This window comes from Mobula birostris, chromosome 24 (assembly GCF_030028105.1).
Source record: "Mobula birostris isolate sMobBir1 chromosome 24, sMobBir1.hap1, whole genome shotgun sequence".
Classification (NCBI taxonomy): domain Eukaryota; kingdom Metazoa; phylum Chordata; class Chondrichthyes; order Myliobatiformes; family Myliobatidae; genus Mobula; species Mobula birostris.
Window position 1 is genome coordinate 55,943,337 of NC_092393.1, and position 20,080 is coordinate 55,963,416.

At 42.0% G+C, this 20,080-nt stretch overlaps 1 protein-coding gene across 2 annotated transcripts in view; it reads left to right on the plus strand.

Annotated features, from left to right (window-relative positions):
- The window catches only part of LOC140187273 (centrosomal protein of 95 kDa-like), a 64,007-nt gene that overhangs the window by 37,042 nt on the left and 6,885 nt on the right, over positions 1–20,080 (plus strand). The window contains exons 14-22 of one of the 2 annotated variants that reach the window (XR_011883047.1): positions 713–891; positions 6,253–6,345; positions 6,631–6,778; positions 9,932–10,101; positions 10,224–10,298; positions 11,645–11,797; positions 17,099–17,245; positions 18,396–18,582; positions 18,707–18,778. Coding sequence is in view for 1 of the 2 variants with exons in the window: in XM_072242408.1 (XP_072098509.1) it covers positions 713–891; positions 6,253–6,345; positions 6,631–6,778; positions 9,932–10,101; positions 10,224–10,298; positions 11,645–11,797; positions 17,099–17,245; positions 18,707–18,778 (1,037 nt within the window). In the remaining variant the exon portion in view is untranslated. Of the gene's footprint in view, positions 1–712; positions 892–6,252; positions 6,346–6,630; positions 6,779–9,931; positions 10,102–10,223; positions 10,299–11,644; positions 11,798–17,098; positions 17,246–18,395; positions 18,583–18,706; positions 18,779–20,080 lie in introns of those variants that run through there. The other variant, XM_072242408.1, reaches the window with a different exon arrangement.

Genomic DNA, 20,080 nt, shown 5'->3' on the forward strand with positions numbered 1-20,080 from the left:
TACTGAACACAGAAGACGATGAGGGTTGGTCATCCCAGGGCATTGTCCTGAGCCCAACCATCTTCACCCACCTCAAAGATTCAGATTGAGATGTATTTATCAAATACATTGAAATTTACAGTGAAATGCATTGCTTTTATTTTGCCAACCAATATACCCAAGGACGTGCTGGAGGCACACATTCTGGCACTAACATTGCATGCCCACAATGTTCAGCAGAACAACACAAGCAACAAGAACAACAGAATAAGACAAGATGACAACAGCAAAACAAACCCCTTTCCCACCCACCCACCCACAGATGCTGCCTGGCCTGCTAGGTTCCTCCTGCACTTTGGGTGTGTTGCTCTAGATTTCCAGCATCTGCAGAATATCTTGTGTTTATGATATCTAATTAACTTTGTCTAATTTATAAATCTGTAGAGCTGAAGGGTAAACACAGCTGTCTCTGGCCTAAATAAACTCCAACTGGCAATTAAGACATTTTTGAACCAGTAATTTAGGTAATGCAAATAGATGAGTGACTTTTCAGGGTAATGTAAATGATTATGTATTTTTGATAAAAATGCTCATGAGTGGGTGTCTCTGCTAAAGTACAATGTTTACAAACTGGCAATTCCTTAATGGAGACAATTTATTGATAAGTAATAATTTAAACTGGTCATAATTTGAAAATATTGAATTTTGCTTTTGTCTTTTGCCAAATGTAAAGTGATGCCACTTCTCAGGAAGCCAGCACGTGCCCGAGCACGCTCGCTCTCACCATCGCCCCCTCGGCAAACACTACTGGCTGACTTTGAAGATGCTCTCAATAAGGATTCAAAGGGTGAAATGCGGAAAATTCGCAGAGAGCTGCAGCAGGAAATGGACCTGCAAAGGATGAAAGCAAAGGCAAGTTACAGCTGGACCAATACTTAACCAGGCACAGCTGGTAGCCCCTCAACAAATACACTGTAGACACAACATGTGCTGTTCTGCTCGACACATAATTTCTGAGAACATTCAGTTACACTACATAACTGCCTCCCAATACTATGCAACTACTGTTGTTATAGAGTCCTAAAGTACCATAGCACAGAAACATGCCCTTTGGCCCATCTAGTTCATGCCAAGCCTAGTCATATTGACCTGCACTTTGACCATAACCCTCCCATCCATGTACTTATCTAAATTTCTCTTAAATGTTGCCACCAGACTTCTGCTGGCAGTCCATTCCACAGCTGCACCACCCTCTAAGTGAAGAAGTTCCTCCTCAGATTCCCCTTAAGTATTTCACCTTTTACCCTTGACTTAGAACCTCACCGAACCTCAAGTGGAAAAAAGCCTCTGTGCATTTATCCTATCTATACCTCCTCAATTTTGTATATGTCTATCAAATCTTACCTCATTCTCCTACGATCCAGGGAGTAAAATCCCATCCTATTCAACCTTTCCCTATTATTCAGGTCCTCAAGTCCCGGCAACCTCCTTTTTTCTCTAAACTTCCTCTGTAATTTTTTAATTTTATTGATATTGCTGTAAGTTATTTAATTTTTCCTGCACAGTTATAAAATTATACCTTTTCAAGTACAGTAAAACTCCGATAATCCAGAACGTTAAGGATTTTGGAACCAGACTAGCAGATTTTCCAGATTGTTGGTGGTTGTTCCAATTGATATCCCAACAGTTTCTTAAGATATTGCACAGTCCCAATAAAATTTTCCAGTAAAACCAATAAGTTTAAAAAGAGTATAGGAATTGGGACCCAGCAAGTCCAAAGGCAACACAGGGAAGTGGGGTCCTGGTGGGTTGGGGGGGGAACGTGGGGAACCATCAGAATTTCGGATGATTAAACTGAGGATTCTTAGATCTTTACTGTGAACGTATATCATAAACACATGGGAGTCTGATGAAAACACCTTAAACCAAAACATCGACTAGTTATTCCCTTCCGTAGATGCTGCCTGACATTTCAGCATTTGAGTTTGTGTCTGTGTTTTATACTGTGAGTGTATATGTCAGGGTTTCTGAGCTGGGGTTACACAAGAGATTGTGTTTAACGATATATATTAACCTTGTTTTTTGAACTTGATGCAACGCTTGATGCGAGCTCTCGCTGTGGTGGGCAGTGACCGAGCAGCTCTGTTAGCAGTCTCAACCCAGTATGGCAGTGTGCAGAAGGACTGTGTTCATTTGGTTGAGTCCATTCCCAGTTTTTTTTAACGCAAGATGGAGAGGCCTTTGACAGTTGACAAACACTGTATTGCACAGAGGGGAGCATGGTAGGCTGTTGAGCGTGAAGTGCTCAACAGATTATTATCTGAATGGTGGCCGATTAGGAGAAGGGGAGGTGCAACGAGACCTGGGTGTCATTATACACCAGTCATTGAAAGTGGGCATGGAGGTACAGCAGGCGGTGAAAAAGGCGAATGGTATGCTGGCATTCATAGCAAGAGGATTCGAATACAGGAGCAGGGAGGTACTACTGCAGTTGTACAAGGCCTTGGTGAGACCACACCTGGAGTATTGTGTGCTGTTTTGGTCCCCTAATCTGAGGAAAGACATTCTTGCCATAGAGGGAGTACAAAGAAGGTTCACCAGATTGATTCCTGGGATGGCAGGACTTCCATATGATGAAAGACTGGATCGTCTAGGCTTATACTCTCTGGAATTTAGAAGATTGAGGGGGGATCTTATTGAAACGTATAAAATCCTAAAGGCTAGATGCAGGAAGATTGTTCCCGATGTTGGGGAAGTCCAGAACGAGGGGTCACAGTTTGAGGATAAAGGGGAAACCTTTTAGGACTGAGATTAAGAAAAAAACTTCTTCACACAGAGAGTGGTGAATCTGTGGAATTCTCTGCCACAGGAAACAGTTGAAGCCAGTCCATTGGCTATATTTAAGAGGGAGTTAGATATGGCCCTTGTGGCTACAGGGATCAGGGGGTATGAAGGGAAGGCTGGTACAGGGTTCTGAGTTGGATGATCAGCCATGATCATACTGAATGGCGGTGCAGGCTTGAAGGGCCGAATAGCCTACTCCTGCACCTATTTTCTATGTTTCTATGTGCTTTTCCAAGCATTGAATAGAGTTGTACAACTTGGTCAGCCTCTTCCTCTCAAATTACCTCCCCCAACTTCCCCTTCTGTGGCACCAACTGACTTGTGGGAGCAAACAAGCTTCCCATGTAGTAGAAAACTGGAGGGAAATTTTCATTCTAAAAACGGTCCAGAGTGGCGATTTTTGAAGAGGAAGATTCTAGGCCTAGGCTTACGGACAATTCTGATAAAGTTAATGATGAAGAATTTCAATCTTCTGTCCTTTCACTGCATTAGTGCAACAACATACAAAACAAGTCCATCTCTACAGTGGGTTTTACATGGACTGGTGATCCAAGTTGTCCTGTTCCAGTGCACATAGTCTGTGACAAACAACTTAGAACACTGACTACAAATCACATCCATATGACAAATAAAGGTGCTGATTATTTTAAACTACTATTAGAACCTCAAGACAAACAGATTAAAGCTTTTGAAAATTAAGTCACAGTCAGTAAAAACTCAGGGAGAAAGTTATTTGGTAGCTTTATACCAGTTCACTCGAGAATGTTTATAAAAAAAAAACTGTGAAAACCTGGACAAAGAGCACACCAGTCTCCTGTTACGTATAGAAATCCGGTGGCTGAGCAGAGAAAGAGATCTCAACAGGGCGTTTGAGTGGAAGGGTGAATTTCAGGAGTACTTTCAAGAAAATAGTGGGCCAAGTTTTGCTGAGTGCTTTGAAGCTGAAGAATGGCAGCAGAACTAGCCTACCTAACAGACATTTTTCATGATATGGACCAGTTGAACAAGTCTCTGCAAGGCCCTGGAGAAAATGTTTTGACTTCAAGTGACAAGATTCTTGGATTTAAAAGGAAACTGAATCTTTGGAAAAAGCATGTTGCAAAGGGAATCTTCAAATGTTTCCACTGCTGGTTGGGCTTGAGAGTGAGGAAGGAGATCAGAAATTCTCAAGTGTTATTGAAAACCACTTAGAAGAACTGCAGAACAATATTGAACAGAACTTTTCCTCCCTTTCAACACAAGTGTATGACTGGGTGAGGGATCTTTTCTCTGAATCTTCTGCTCAGTCGGAGAACTTGATTTTGAGAGAAGGGGAAGAACTTTGTGAGCTGCACTTTGATCATGCACTCAAGATGAGATTTACTGACCTGCCTATGGCCAAGTTCTGGATTTCTGTGAAGGAAGAGTATCCTGCCATTCATAGAAAAGCAATGAACATTTTGCTGCCGTTTTCAACTTCTTGCAGTGTTTAACAAGCATCAAGAGCAAGGATAGAAATTATTACATTTCAGTTGAAGGTGAAATCCATGTATTCTTATCTCAAGTTCAACTCAGAATTGTCTTATGAGTTTTTTTAAATTTATGAAAGGGAAAGAAAGGGATTAATTTCAAGAAAGGTAAGCTAAGCTTAAGTTTTTTTCATGAAAGGTTGGCTAAAAATTCATTCTCTACTCAAAAGAGCATTGCCAATTATTTTTGGATTATTATATCTACAACTGACCATGTTAATATACCATGAGCTCTAGATATAATAATTTTTATGCAGGGGTTCCCTGAGACCTGAAAATTATTTCAAAGGTTCCTTCAGGGCAAAGAAAAAGATCGAGAAAGGCTAGTATATGTTGCCATTGGGCATAGTTAATGTAACATTCAGTTCCACATTGTAATGACTGACATTTAACCTTTAACTATTAGAGTGTAATATACTTCAGCATTTGAAGTGACATTAGAACTTCTCTCTTTTAATGGGGCTTCTGTGCATGTATCTTTACATTGTTTTCCACTTTGAACCAGTTTCTTGAATTCAACAGTAACGATTAGCTTTTGTCATAGTTTTCCTGTTCTGAGATTTTGTGGGAGAAATAAACAATAAGATGACCGTGATACAGATAGTTGATTCCATTGGACTGAATGTAAAGCATTTTCTTCAGTAAATTCATAAAGCACAGGAAGCTGAGGAATATTTACTGCTGAATCTTGTGTTGGGGATATACTGTACACAGTTGATAGTGGAAACGTGAGTACGTTACCATGGAAACAGTGAATATGACCTGCTGATTTCTCCTTGAAACTTCAGTCATTGTAATTCTGGTTGGATGGGCTGATGCACTCTGAAATCCAGTCAACAGGATGTATCCAGTACTAATCACCCATCCATTGGTGTAGAGAGGGAAAAACAGGGACATTGAGATTTAGAACCTTTGTACGGGTTTTGAATAGGGTGAATGGCAAAAATCTATTTCGTGATTTAGGATGTCGGAGCAAGAGGTACTTGCATCTAAGAATGAAATATTGTAAATTTGGAGTCAAATGTTTGCATGTTAGAAGCAACATCATCTGTATTGCACGGTTCCTTTGTTAGTAATGTTGGAAGCAGAGGTGACAGGGCTGTGGAGAGGCAGCAGAGGTTGGTGTGAGGACACTTCTGTGCTATCCATGATATAATCCAGGTAATGATCTTCTGGCAGTATAACCAAGCGCTGGCTGAAGCTTCCTTGGACTGAAGCTACTGACTGTTTCTGTTTCTGTTCCCCTGCACTATTTCTTTTATTTGACTTTTTCATTTTTTAAAAAAAAAATTATAATAAACCTCTGAGTATAAAAATGTGAACTTTATGGACTGTATCGTATATTAGTTTATTGTTGATAGGTGATCCAAAGAGGAAGAACTACCTATAAGTGCACTAATAGTTTGGTGCCTAGTGGTACTCACTCATCTGATCCAGAATAAACCACAAGATGTCTGGTTGGGGACAGCATGATGATGAATGGCCTTCACTTTGGGCTGTAGCTTATATATCTCTGCTGCATAAAACCTGATCTTCTCTTAATGACTTTTGTCTAATTTTAAAAATTATTCCTTGACCAGTCGAGGAAGCCAAGTTGCTCTCTTCAAGTCACTGTGCTCCCAGTGACCACTTGGACCAATGCTTTGAAGCATCCTTTCTCCTTGATAGGATTGAGCAGTCAAGCACTAGTATGACAGTTTTGTATAGAATAAAATTAATTTGTTGAATCTTCCATTTGCAAGTCTTTTATGTTGGAAGAAGTGTGTTCTGTGTTTTTCTTTAAATAAAATGTTCCCATTCCAACAAAATGTTAATTCAGGGGAGTTGCAAGCATTGACTGATTAGTAATCTAGGTTTGTAGTAAGATGTTCAATGTAAGTGCCTTCCCCGACAAATTCCTAGATATTTTTTCACCCTGCAGGTGGTGAATGAACATTACAAAGAAGAACTGGAAAACTACAAGAAAAAGGAGAAAGCAAAAATTGGAAAAGAAAAGTCTAAAGTCAAGAAAACAGTAAGTCATTGAATTGGTGACTTTTTTTCCAAAATGACTTTACCTGCTCTGTCCCAACTGAAGGACAGAGAGTTATAACCACTGGACTATTAGTTTTGGACGTATCCAGAATACTTTTTAGTAGAAATGAGTTGCACTGTAGTTTGGCTCACAACATTGAATTTTTATTCCTGTATGAAATGTGCTAACTCATCCCACAGTGGGAGGGGATGTTCTGGTCAATAAATAAAACCAGCAGACTACTCCTGTCGGGTACTTGACATCTGTTCTGCATCTGTTATGAAGGAACAAGAATATAAAGAAAATATCTTCAAAGAGACTCCAAGAACTCCTCAGCCAGAGAGAGTTTACTCTGCAAAAACCACACCACAAAAGCCAAAGCACGGCCAGTGGACACCAGCAGGAGTGGCGAAGCCAAGAAAAGCAACACCGAGTAAGAATTCAAAGAAATAGCTTGATTTTTTTGCTGAATGGGAAGTTGTGATTTTGAGGAAAAACGTGTTAACTTGTGGAACCACCAAGTATAATTGTACAGAACTGCAACAGAGCCAAAGTACATTGGATAAAGCACCCGTCCCGTACCCGCCCACACTCCCTACCATGTGAACCTTACCCTGGTATTTGCTGCTGTTGTTTTAATCTCTGTTTTAATTTGTTTCACTGTTGTACATTCAGGGGAAAGCTGGCCTAGACGGTACATTTGTTCAGTTTAATTGGCAGGAGGCAGCACCCAGATTGTAGATGACAGGGAGAATGGGTAAATGGGTACCTGGGGAAATGGTTAAAGATGAGGTCGGTCTTTGGGCTTGGACAATGGTGAAACAAGTGGGAAGGATTCAGGAACAGAATTTCAGGTGTAATGGTTCTGGACTGGGCTGCAGATGGTGGATCAGAGGGAGAAGAATCGGGGAAAGACAGAGAAAGTATGGCTCGCTTGATTCAGAAGATGGTCAAGATAGAGGAGGGCTGGAAACAAGATTAGGAGTCACAGACTCTAGAATGGTTCTGGAACGCAGCAGAAGTGAGTTGGGTAATCTGAGTGGGAATAATGGCCATCAAGTGGCTGCACTCCCTGCCTGCGTCCTGCGATCTCCATTCTCCTGATGATCCTAAAGTAGGGCAGTACTAATAATCTGTTTATTCCCATCGATTCATATTTGAACCATAGCCCTCCGTACCCCTCCCAACCATGTACTTAGCCAAACTTTTCTTGTGTTGCAATTGAACCTGCATCCACCACTTTCACTGACAGCTTGTCCCTCTGAGTGAAATGTTTCCCTTAAATATTTCACCTTCGTTCCTTAAAATATAACTTCTAGTTCTAATGTCACCCAACCTCAGAAAAAAGTCTGCTTGCATTTACCCTATCTATACCTCCCATAATGTTGTCTAATCTCCCCTCATTCTCTTACTCCTCAGGGGTGAAAAGGACCAAACCTATTCAACCTTTCTGTATAACACAGATCCTCAAGTCCTGGCAACATCCTTGTAAATTTTCTCTGCATTCTTTCAGTCTTTATGCTGAGAAATGCCAAAGCTCTGTGCAGAACTGCTTATAAACCCAGTGTCCTTTAATCATTATGTATTGCTTAATCTCTTCAACTATCTAGTTGGTTAGTGTTCTAGTATTTATTTTTATTCATCTTGCTCTTGGCTCCATAAACTACCATATTATCAGATGGAATTTGGCAAAAAAATCTTTTAAAATGTCTAAGATTGGCTTTTGGGAGAAGTGTACATTCCACCACACAGCTGCTGAACCCTTGTCTGCCCATGACAAAAAGGGGGCAAACTCAATTTTCCAAACTTCTTTGACAAAGCATCGACTTGCCCCTACAGTTAAATACTCTCCAGTTCCAGGATTAACTGCAGCTCCTGCACAGCCTGCTCCTTATCTCACATTCTCTGCTTCAGCAAGCATTCAACATTTCTTCACCCCTGTGCACTTCAAGACCTTTGATATTGATAAGAAAATAACTGGATTTGCACTGCTGATGACAAAGCTTTCCTGTAATACGCCATTTAAACTATAAAGACATTGGGCTATTCAGTCCATCAAGTCTGCTCCGCCATTCAATTGTGGCTCATTTATTTTTCCTCTCAATGCAATCTCCTGCTTTCTGTCACGGGAAAGCAGCATCCACCACCCAGGCCATGCTCTCTTCTCGCTGCTGCCATCATGTAGAAGGTATAAGAGCCTCAGGACTCACACCACTGGTTCAGAAACACTTATTACCCCTCAACCATCAGGCTCTTGAACCAAAGGGGTTAACTTCACTTGCCCCATCACTGAATTGTTCCTACAACCTATAGACTTGCTCTCAAGGATCCTTCATCTCATGTTCTCAATATTTATTGCTTATTTATTTATTAATTTATTTATTATTGTAATTTCTGTTTTTCCTTTTGTATTTGCACAGTTTGTTGTCTTTTGCACATTGGCTGGTTGTCCGTCCTGTTGGGTGCAGTCTTTCATTGATTCTATTGTGTTTCTCGGATTTGTTGTGAATGCCTGCAAGAAAACAAATCTCTGGGTTGTATATGGTGACATATACTGTATGTACTTTGAACTTCTCCCCGTAACCTTTGCCCTTACTAATCAAGAACCTATCAACCTCTGCTTTAAATATCCCAAATTGCTTGGCCTCTTTAGCTGACTGTGGCAATCAGTACCACAGATTCACCACTCTCTAGCTAAAGGGATTCCTCTTTATCTCTGTAATAAAGGGACGTCCTTCTATTTTGTGGCTGTGCCCTCTAGTCCGAGACTCGCCCTCAAATGGAACCATCCTCAGTATTGTTTAAGAACAGGGAGGAAATGTAATGATGTGCCATGAAATCTATGATTTTCCCACTAGAATGCACAGACCTGTGCATTGGCAATTAGTATTGTGCAATGTGAGCTTCTGTTCCAGATCTGTGACCTGCACTGGTGCAAGCAAGTCGTACAGACGCAGGGTGTCCAGCCATGGATTCCACTTGGGATAGTTCTCCCTCAGGAGCCTCCACAAATTGGCCTGATTCCAGTGCCCTAGACCACTCCATCAAATGGGTCCTGGCCTGAAACATTGTCTGTTGTCCCCTCTGTAGCTGCTGCCTGACCTGCTGAGTTCCTCCAGCATTTTATGTGTGCATTGCACAAGATTTCCAGCATCTGCAGAATCTCCTGCATTTGTGAGAGCTACAACCTGCCTGTTTCTCCTTTTGGGTGTCAAATAATCTCTGGTGGTCTTTGACTCATTCACTGGCAGTTGCGTGAGTGAGAGATTCTATGGCTGTTTGTCTTAATTCCTGTAATATTTTTTGTTGAAGGATAAGAGACAGTTTTTGTAGGTTCAGTATTATATATTCCATGCTGTATTTAATGTGATTATTTTAGCCCTTGGGGTCTGAATCAAGTGTGTTGTCTGCCCTCTGCTGGTGTTCCAGCATCAGTTCATGTTTGCTGCCATCTGGTGCTTGATTGGTAAACTGCAATCTGCTGTTCTGATCAAAGTTGTGCTTCCTTTCTACTGTGCAATTGAACACTTTTTTGTTAAAGTTTAAACACTATGAAGGCTGCCTAAATATGCTTTTTCCTTTGCAGTGAAGATACATGATAATGACCTCCTTCCTTTGCTGCTTGAGGAGTTCCCCTACCTTTCGGTCTCTCCACACACAATGAACCGAATGTGGAAGCAGCAGCTCAGGCAGATAGAGCAGCTGACTAGGTCCAGTTCTGAGCAAGACCGGAGCCAAGCTAAACTCCAGTCAGCTGTGAGTTACAGCTACCTCATCGTTTGGGGGAAGGGTGGGGGTTGTTTGGTGTTTTCAAATATTGTGTGACACTGGGTAAAACCCTCCTGGCTGTCTAACACCTGCCGCTTTCACTTTGTCAGATTGAAGACGCCCAGAGAAAGCACGATCTGCTGATGGACATCATTAAAAAAGAACAGGATCACAACCAGCGGCTGGTGAGACTCACAGATGCTTTTTAATTAAATAACATTGAAAGAGATAGTAAATTTATGTTTCATTATTTTGGATTGCACCAGCATGGTAACTGCCTTTTTGCAGGAGATAGTAATTTCTCAGAAAGTAATCTTCTTGCTGACCTATCCATTAGATTGTGGGTTCAAGTCTCAGTATATAGAAAATTTTAACTGCAAAAATCTGAGCATATCCAATGTGGTACAGAGAGTGGGCTGGACTGTCAGAGAGCGTGAGTGTGTGAGTTTGTTGAGATCCCTGCTGTTTCTGGACGTATCCCCAGGGCACTGCTGCCCTGGATGGCAAAAATTCCTCAGACAATGAGAATGAGGGGAGATTTTGAGGGGTATAGGTAGGATGAATGCAGGGTTTTTCCTGAGACTAGACCTAAAGGTCATGGGTTAGGGTGAAAGATGAAATATTTCAATGGAACCTGAATGGGGGAGGAATCTTTTTCACTTGGAGCGTGGTATAAGTGTGGAACGAGCTGTCAGCAGAAGTGGTAGATGTGGGTCCAATTGCAACATTTAAGAAATGTTTGGATGAGTACATGGATGGGAGGGTATGGAGTGCTATGGTCCAAGTATGGGTTTGCCATGGACTAGATGGGCTGAAGAGCCTGTTTCTGTGTTTTAGTGCTCTAGGGATCTAGAACATGTCTTTTAAAACTGATCACTTGTGTACCTGGTACCTGACCATATGCCTATTAGTCCTATTTCACCACAAAAACAGCAGCCCCTACATTTCAAATTACTTCGGAGCATCACAGGATGTCAAATGTGCTCAGGAACGTAATTCCTTTTACCTTGGCTGTATCAGCTGGAGGTACCCACTCTGAATTTAGTTTCCTTTCTGTGAGTCAATCGGGTTTATTATCACTGACATATGTTGTGAATGTTTTTGTTTTGTGGCAGCAGTATAGTGGCGGAAGGGAAGAAGCTGTTCCTAACACATTGAAGGGGGTCTTCGGGCTCCTGTACTTCCTGTCTGATGGGGGCAGTGAGAAGAGGGAAAGTCCTGGGTGGGGGAGTCGTTCAGTGATGGGTGCTGCCATCTCGAGGCATTACCTTTTGAAGATGGCAGAGAGACTAGTACCCACCATGGAGCTGGCTAATTTTACAACCTGCTGAAGCAGTGGTCCCTCCAGACCAGTTAGAATACTCTTCACAGTACACCTGTAGAAATTTGCTAGACTTTGGTGACATACCAAATCTCCTGCCACTGATGAGATAAATGTGTACACATTGTAAAAGCCTTTGTGGTACTATGCTGGTAGCTATTACAGGAAAATTATCCCTTCCACTCAGCTATGTTCCTGTTTCACCTTCAGAAAGAGTTTAAGGAACGAATCCGGCACCAGAAGTTGGCCCAAAACAAGATGAAGGAACAGAGGCAGCAGATTGCTCGTGCCAAAAAATACTACAACGACTATCATGTCCAGCTCCATGCAAAGATGATGAGAGCAAGGACTCGTGAAGAAAGGGTGAGGCATGGAACTGTTGCCGTATCTGTCAGCAGAGATCAACTGCATCTCCTGCTCTTTTTCTGCCCCCCTCTTGTTTAATCACATCCTTCCTATAGCAGGGTGACTATAGAGCTGTGCACAATTTCGCAGGTACACTCTCACCAATGTGGCATTGGTGACACCATACCTGGAGTATTGTGTGTAATTCTGATTGTTCTGCTGTAGGTAGGCTGTGATTTAACTAGAGAAGGTGCAGAAAAGATTCATAAGGATGTTGCCCTGAAAGATTCACAAGGATGTCAGTCACCTAAGACGTGGGCTTAACCAAGGAGAAGCCACTTAGGCTGGGACTTTTCCCTAGAGTGAAAGAGAACGAGGGATGACCTTGGAGACTTATAAAATCTAGGAGGGTGTAGATAAGGAGGATGGTCACAGTATTTCCTCTATGACTAACAGATTAACTGCAATGAAGCAAATTATTTTGCAGTGACTTCTTGCTGTGTCAGTGAAAGGCAATGTATTTAAAAAAAAAAAAGACCTGAGAAAAGAGATAGATTCCTTGGTCCTGGGAGATCTGGGCAGGCTTTTACCAAGCAAAGTTATGCAGCAACAAGTCTTTTTAAAAATCTGATTAGCTGGTATTTTTTTTAAGCCTTCAATTTTTCTGTAACATCTTCTTATCCTTCATATGGAGCTTGGAAATTTTTCAGTTCTATCTTTCCTACCCTCTGCTATTCTACTTATTCGCTGATCATCTTCTTCCATCTCCCCACCTCCTCATCTGACATTCTGCTAGGTGAACATGATTACTTTAATTGTGACAGAGCCAGAACTACCTTCGAATTGTGGCTCCACCACAGCCACTCACTCCAACTGTAATTTCACTCCACGTGGAGCTGCTCTGCTGCCTGTGATTGGTTTTTGTTCTTACGCTTCTCAGGAATTTCACCATGTATTTAGTCTTCTATCCCCTTCAGATCATTTGAGGGTCTGTAGAATACTCCGGGCAGGTCGATGCAGTGCCAGGACTAGGCCACTAGCAGAACCAAGAACACAAACAGCAAAGGCTCCGACTGTCTCTTCTGGTTACAACCTTGGTGTAGGGCAATCGTTAGACTGAGTAATTTCAGGTTTGTTAGCCAATGCGAGGTGGGAAAAGTATGGCCATACACATTGTCATTTTAAAGTGTCTATAAATCAAAGTCACTCAGTGGGGAGTTTGAAGAAGTAACAGCAAGGATCGAAGGGAATAACCCTTTAATTTCCTGGAATGAAAGTGTTACCATATGATTTGCTGGCTCTGCACCATACTCCCTGGAACTCAGAAGATGAGAAGGGACCTCATTAAACCCCATTGAATGTTGAAAGGCCTCAGTAGGATGGTTGTGGAAAGGATGCTTCCTATGGTGGGGGAGTTTAGGACTAGAGAGCACGCCTTGGATTAGAGGGGCATCCAATTAGAGTGGAGCTGAGGAAGAATTTCTTCAGCCAGTGAGTGGAGAATCTGCAGAATTAATTGGCACAGTTGGTTGTGGAGGCCAAATCAGTGGGTATATTTAAGGCAGATGTTGATAGATTCTTGATAAGTCAGGGCATGAAGGGTTATAGGGTGAAGGCAGTGAGGAGAGAGCATGTTGTGGTTGCTGGGTGTCCTTGATGAGGGAAGCTTTTCTCTGAGATCTATACAGTGATGGGGTGAGTGAAGTTATTCCCACTGGTTGAGAGGTAATAACTGTTTCTGAACCTGGAGCTGTGGGTCCTGAGGCTCCTGTACCACCTTCCTGATGGCAGTAGCGAGAAGAGGTCATGACCTGGGTGGTGGGCGTCCTGAGGCACCTGTAGTTTCTGCTGATGGCAGCAGTGAGAATAGAGCTGGACTTGGGTGGTGGGGGTCCCTGATGATGGATGCAGCTTTCCTACAACAGCATTTCATGTAGATGTGCTCAGTGGTCGGGAAGGTTTTACCCGTGATGTACTCTGTGGCCAAAACATAGTCTGTTTACTCTTTTTCCATAGATGCTGCCTGGCCTGCTGGGTTCCTCCAGCGTTTTGTGTGTGTTGCTCAGATTTCTAGCTCCTACATATTTTCTTGTCTCTGTGTCCTCAGCAAACTTGAATATGGTGTTGGAGCTGTACTTAGCTACACAGTCACAGTGTAAAGCGAGTAGAGCAGGGGGCTAAGCACACAGCCCTGTGGTGCACCTGTGTTGATGGAGATTGTGGAGGAGATGGTTTTTGTCAATCAAAACTGACTGGGGTCTGCAAGTCAGGAAATCCAGGATCCAATTGCACAAGGGGCTGTCGAGGCCCAGGTCTTGGAGTTTACTGTATTAAAATGGTCTTGTGGAGTAGTACATGATATCATTTGATCTATTACAGCACCATCTTCAAGTAACGAGCCAAGGGAGGATGGTTTAATTGGCCAATGTCAGAGCTAGGTGACTGGTAGGCTACGTTTCTGGAAGTGGGGACAGTATACACTAATGAGTTAAAACCAAAGCCAAGATTAGGATTACCATTTTTAAAAAAATAGCCCTGAGGTTGACAGTGGAATAAAAGCTGTTGATTGCATGTAAATGTTAGTCCTTGTGTGCATTTCTGGTCATCTACCTACAGGAAAGATATCAATAAGATTGAAAGTGCAGAGAAAATTTACAAGGATGTTGCTGGGACTTGCAGATGTGAGTTATAAGGGAAGGTTGAATAGGTCTTTTTTTCACTGGAGCATAGGAGAGTGAGAGGATATTTGATAGAGGTATACAAAATAATGAGCAGTAAATAGGGTAAATGCAAACAGGATTTTTCCACAGTTGGTTGAGACTACAATTAGAGGTCATGGGTTAAGGTTGAAAGGTAAAATGTTTAAGGTGAACATGAGGGGGAAGGTCTTCACTTGGAGAGATTGTGGTAAGACTGGAATGAGCTGCCAGAAGAAGTGGTGGAGGCGGGCTTAACATTTAAGAGAAGTTTGGTTAGGTACAAGGACCTTTGCCCTCTGACTCTTATGACTATTATTAAGGGCTCCAATGAGGATGACTTGCTTGCACTCTGAGGAGAATGAAATGGCTACAGTCTTCCATAGGTGGGTGTTTGAGTCAGAGCCCTCCCTTTTGCTGCTTCCACTGGGTTTCTGTCAGCTCCTATTGCATGGACTCTTTCTGAATCCCATCCTGAATGTTAATTCTCCAAGGAGTGGCCTTGGCCCAGGAATTCCCCTGAGTCATTGTGGTCTGCTGAACTTTGCTTAAAGGGAGACTCTGACCACATTATTAGATCTCTTCCCCTGCCCAGCTGCTAATCTCTTCCCAGAAGATTAGTAAGTGTGTCTGTCTGGGAGGTCTGGTTAAGGCATCATACAGACCTGTGTGTAATATATGCTGGGGAAAATTGGGCAATGAGTTAGAGCAAGGGGGCTAATGAGTTACTAGCCTGGGTCAGGATAGACTGGATAAGCTGAAAGGCATAAGTATGCATCCTATTTAAATACCAATTGTTGATTAGAGCAAGCAAGTGCATATCCAAGGTTATTGATCAGAATTAAGTCTATTTTCACTGGCATACTGTATCTCATGAATACATAAATACATACTATAAATTATAATAAAAAAAATATATAATAATATTAAAGTAGTAGTTCAAAAAGAGAGCAAAAATAGCAAGGTGGTATTCATGGATCATTCAGAAATCTGATGGCAGAGGGGAAGAAGCTGTTCCTAAAACATTAAGTGTGTGCGCCAGTAGCTGGCAATTGCATTTGGGCTGGTACTGCTTTTATTTTTGACCCTGTGGGGACAAAAAGCAGTTGAGCATTAAATTTCAAAATCAGAATCTAGAATTGGGTTTACTATCACTGGCATATGTTGTGAAATTTGTAGTTAAAATTCTGATTCTATAATTCCTGATCTTTAACCACAACCACCTGAATCCAAGTCTATAGAACCAGCTATCCCTTTCCATTCCTGTGCATCACCAGTGCCAACGTAGGCACAGGCATTCCAGAATTCATTACTATCTTTCATTCTGCAGAAAAGACCACAAAGACTACAGAGATGATTTGAAAATCATACCTGAGTGATCACCATTTTTATTGTAGATAACTCAAGAGCCAGTCATCATCAGGGGAACAGAGATGGAGAGAGTCAGCAACTTTAAAATCCTCTATGTTATCATTTCAGAGGATCTGTCCTGGGCCCAGCACATAAGTGCAATTATGAAGAGAGCACGGCAGTGCTTCACTTCCTTAGGAGTTTTGCGAAGCTTCAATATGACATCTAAAACTTTGACAAACTTCTATAGAGGTAATGGGGAGTATATGAACTGGTTGCTTCATGGTCTGGTATGGAAACACTAATGCCTTTGAATGGAAAATCCTAAAAATATTAGTGGATGCGTCCCAGTTCATGTGTAAAGTACTCCCCACCATTGAACACATCTTCAGGGAGTGCTGTGACAGGAAAGCAGCATCCATCATCAAGGACTCCCACCACACACGTCATGATCTCTTCTTGCTACTGCTATCAGGAAGAAGGTACAGGAGCCTCAGGACCCACATCTCCAGGTTCAGAAACAGTTATTACCTCTCAACCAGTGGGGATAATTTCACTTACCCCATCACTGTGCAGTTGTAATAGGAAAGCAGCTTCCATCATCAAGGACTCCCACCACCCAGGACATGTTCTGTTCTCACTGCTGCCTTCAGGAAGAAGGTACAAGAACCTCAGGACCTGCACCACCAGTTTCAGGAACAGTTATCACTTGTCTCATCATTGAAATGTTCCCACAACCAGTAGACTCCCTTTCATGGTCTCTCCATCTCATGTTCTTGATATTTATTATTGTTTCTTCTTTTTGTATTTGCATGGTTTGTTGGTTTCTGCACTCTGGATGAGTGCCCCAGTTGGGTGGTCGTTCACTGATTCTGTTTTAGTTATTATTCTACAGCCTTGATGAGTGGTCACAAGAAAGTGAATCTCCAGTACTTTGATAATAAAATTTATTATTATTACTATTTTTTTCTTTATATTTGCACAGTTTGTTGACTTTGCACATTGGTTTTTTATCCATCCCATTGGGTGCAGTCTTTCATTGATTCTATTGTTTCTTGGAAGCCTCCAAGACAACAAATCTCAAGGTTGTACATGGTGACACATGTGTGCTTTGATAATAAATTTATTGTACTTTGAACTTTACCATTGCAGTCATACATCCAGTAATTCAATCTAAAACAATTATGATGTCTGTTTTGATGTACGTCTGACTAATAAATCTAATCTAAATGTAATGTAATCTAATTATTTCATTACTTACACAATCCTAAAGATTTTCAAGAACTTGTTTGAAGGGGGCTTGGAGATTCAGAAGCAGAGGCTGCGTGAGTTGAAGGCTTATACCAAAGAGAAAAGAGAGGAGCACAAGAAGCGACAACAGGAGGAGTTGGAGTCGATGGAGAATTATTATCGAGATCAGGTATTTGAAAACTAGTCCCTGGTAAATTCTACATGTTGGCTGGAACACAGGTAATAAGAATAACTTGTATTTACATTTAAGCCTTTGTTTGAACTGCCCAGAATCCTTAAGAGACACCCAAGTACTCTGTGTGGCTAGTTACAACCTCACAGTTGAGCAGAAACCATCCTGCCTCGGTGAATGTGTCTGCTATCAGCACAGTGAAGTCCTGAATACAGTAATATTGGAATTTGACCAGACCACCCTCTTGTGATGTTGGTTGTCACTTGTTTCACTGAAAGCATCAAGAATTCACCAGTTCTTCTTTGAAAAGTGCCCTAGAAATGGTCATACTTATCTGTCAGAGTTAATAGGAAACAGAGTGACAGTCTCACGTACATCTCTGTCCAATAATTCAGAAACCGTTGTGGAATTTGTTTTGCAGCAGCAGTATAGTGCTCTAAATTACAAAAAGAAATCTATAAGAACTGGTAAGTACTGAAACAGAGCAAAATAGGCAGGTAATGTTCATGGACGGTTCAGAAATCTGATGCTGCAGGGACGATGTTTCTAAAGAATTCAGTGTGGCCTCAGGTTGCTGCAGCTCCTGATTGACGGTTAATGAGAGGAGGGGATGCTTTGGATAGTGAGGGTCTTTAATGATGGATGCTGCTGTCTTGAGGCAGCACCTTTAGAAGATGTTCTTGATGCTGGGGAAGCTAGTGTCCATGATGGAGCTGGCTGAGTTTACAACACTCTGCAACTTTTTTCTGATCTTGTGCGGTGGAGCCCCCCAACTATGCAGTGGTGCAACTAGTCAGAATGCTCTTTACAGTGCATGGTGACCAGTAACATTGCAGCTTCTGTTCACTGGGGCCCTCACACTGAAATGTTCAGTAGCATTACTTTTTTATATTAAAAAACATGAAGTAAGTGTATTATAGTAATTCCAAGAGACCAAACAATTGGCTTGTTCGTCACAACCAAAGTCCAAGCTGTCAGATAAGGTTTTGATGTAATGCAGTCTTGATTAACTGCCTGGGTAAGTCCAACTGTACTATAAGAGGACTCCAGAGAGGTGCCAAGAGTGATTTAGTGCAGAGAAGGTCTGCTGGACAAACTGATTTAGATGTGTCTTGATCTATCCTCCCTTTGGTTTTCATGCCACCAGCCCTCCCTAAGAGACGGAAAATGAAGAGGCCGGAAGGCGGTGGGTGTGGCAGAGCAGGAGAGATTGGTCTGGCAGTGTTTTATCACAACCTTTGAGAAGTAATTCTGCCAGTAATTGCAGTGCAATTTTGAGTATCATATAAACCCTTAATGATGAAGTTGTTTCATGACTGCACATCATGCAAAAGGTGAGGAACCTCTCAGATGCATTTGTACACTTGGGCCTGCTTCAGTGTGTACATATAATTGTGCAATGAACTGTGTAGAATTTGCAATTCACTTTTATCTAACTGAGATCCTTTACTGTTCTAGTTTTTAATGCTGGCGGAAACTCTGGCACAAGAGCGGCAGAAAGTTCACATGCGAGAGGCAGCCCAGAACAAGGTAGTGTTTCTTTTTCCCATTTATTATGCACCAGGAGGAGGCCATTAGGTCCCTTGTTGGCTTACAGTAGAGCAATCTTATGTCGCCTGTTGATCTACCCTCTTACATTCCGGTTGTGTTCCCTGTAGATGTAGTTTTTCAGTAAACAATTAATCTACCAATACATGGGTATTTTCTGGGACATGCAAAGAAACAACTGGAAACCACACGGGAATATTGCTCTGGTTTAGTCCAGCAGATTCTGCCTAACCAGGTTACATATCACTGTAGAAGCCCACTTTGTTCACAGTACCAGAACATCACTAGCAGAACTAGTATTTGTCATTCTCCAAGTTGTTCCCAAAAGTTATCTTGCTGGTCATTTCAAAGATGTCCCTATTTCTCAAGCCTAGACAAAATTCTCAGCTTTGATTCCCTGTGGGAAATGGATGGCTTGTAACAATATCTCACAGCCTCCTTTAGTGCTCCTGTAAAGATGGACGGCGGTAGTCAAGGCAAGAATTCCATGTGTGAACTTTTCTCTAAACCATCTAATTGAAGATGTTTAATTTCAGCCGTAAGTAGAAGCTGCAGTGATGCCCCAGGCCCAGCTATTGACTACTCCACTGCATTCGCCTTTTCTTCATTGGGGTCCATCTTCCTGTTGAAGTGAAATTTCCAGTCATCACTTATCACTCTTTATCAAATTTAAAAGTTAATTTGTTATCATGGTTGTAGTACTGCTCCTGTTTAGTTTTTAAGACTTTTAAAAGAAATGGAAAATGAAATGAGAGTAACCTAGCAAAAAATATTAACAGAAATGGAAAAGACAGGGCAAATATGAGTTCCTTACAGACCAATTCAAGACAGGAAAATCATGTTTGATGAATCTATTGATGTTCTTTGAGGGTGCAGGAGAGTAAATGAAGGGGGAAGAAATGGGAATAACTGATGTCCACGGCCTCCTCTACTGTCGTGATGAAGCCACACTCAGGTTGGAGGAGCAACACGTTATATTCTGTCTGGGTAGCCTCCAACCTGATGGCATGAACATTAACTTCTCTAACTTCCAGTAATACTCCCCCCCCCCCCCCCCCCCCGGCACTCCACTTCACCAGTCCCATTTCCAACTCTTCCCCCCTCTCCTTACCTGCCCATCACCTCCCTCTAGTGCTCCTCCCCTTTCTTCCATGGCCTCTGTCCTCTCCCATTAGATTCCCTCTTCTCTAGCACTGTCTCTCTTTCACCAATCAACTTCCCAGCTCTCTACTTCACACCTCCCCTCCTCCCAGTTTCATCCATCACCTTGTGTTTCTTCCTCCC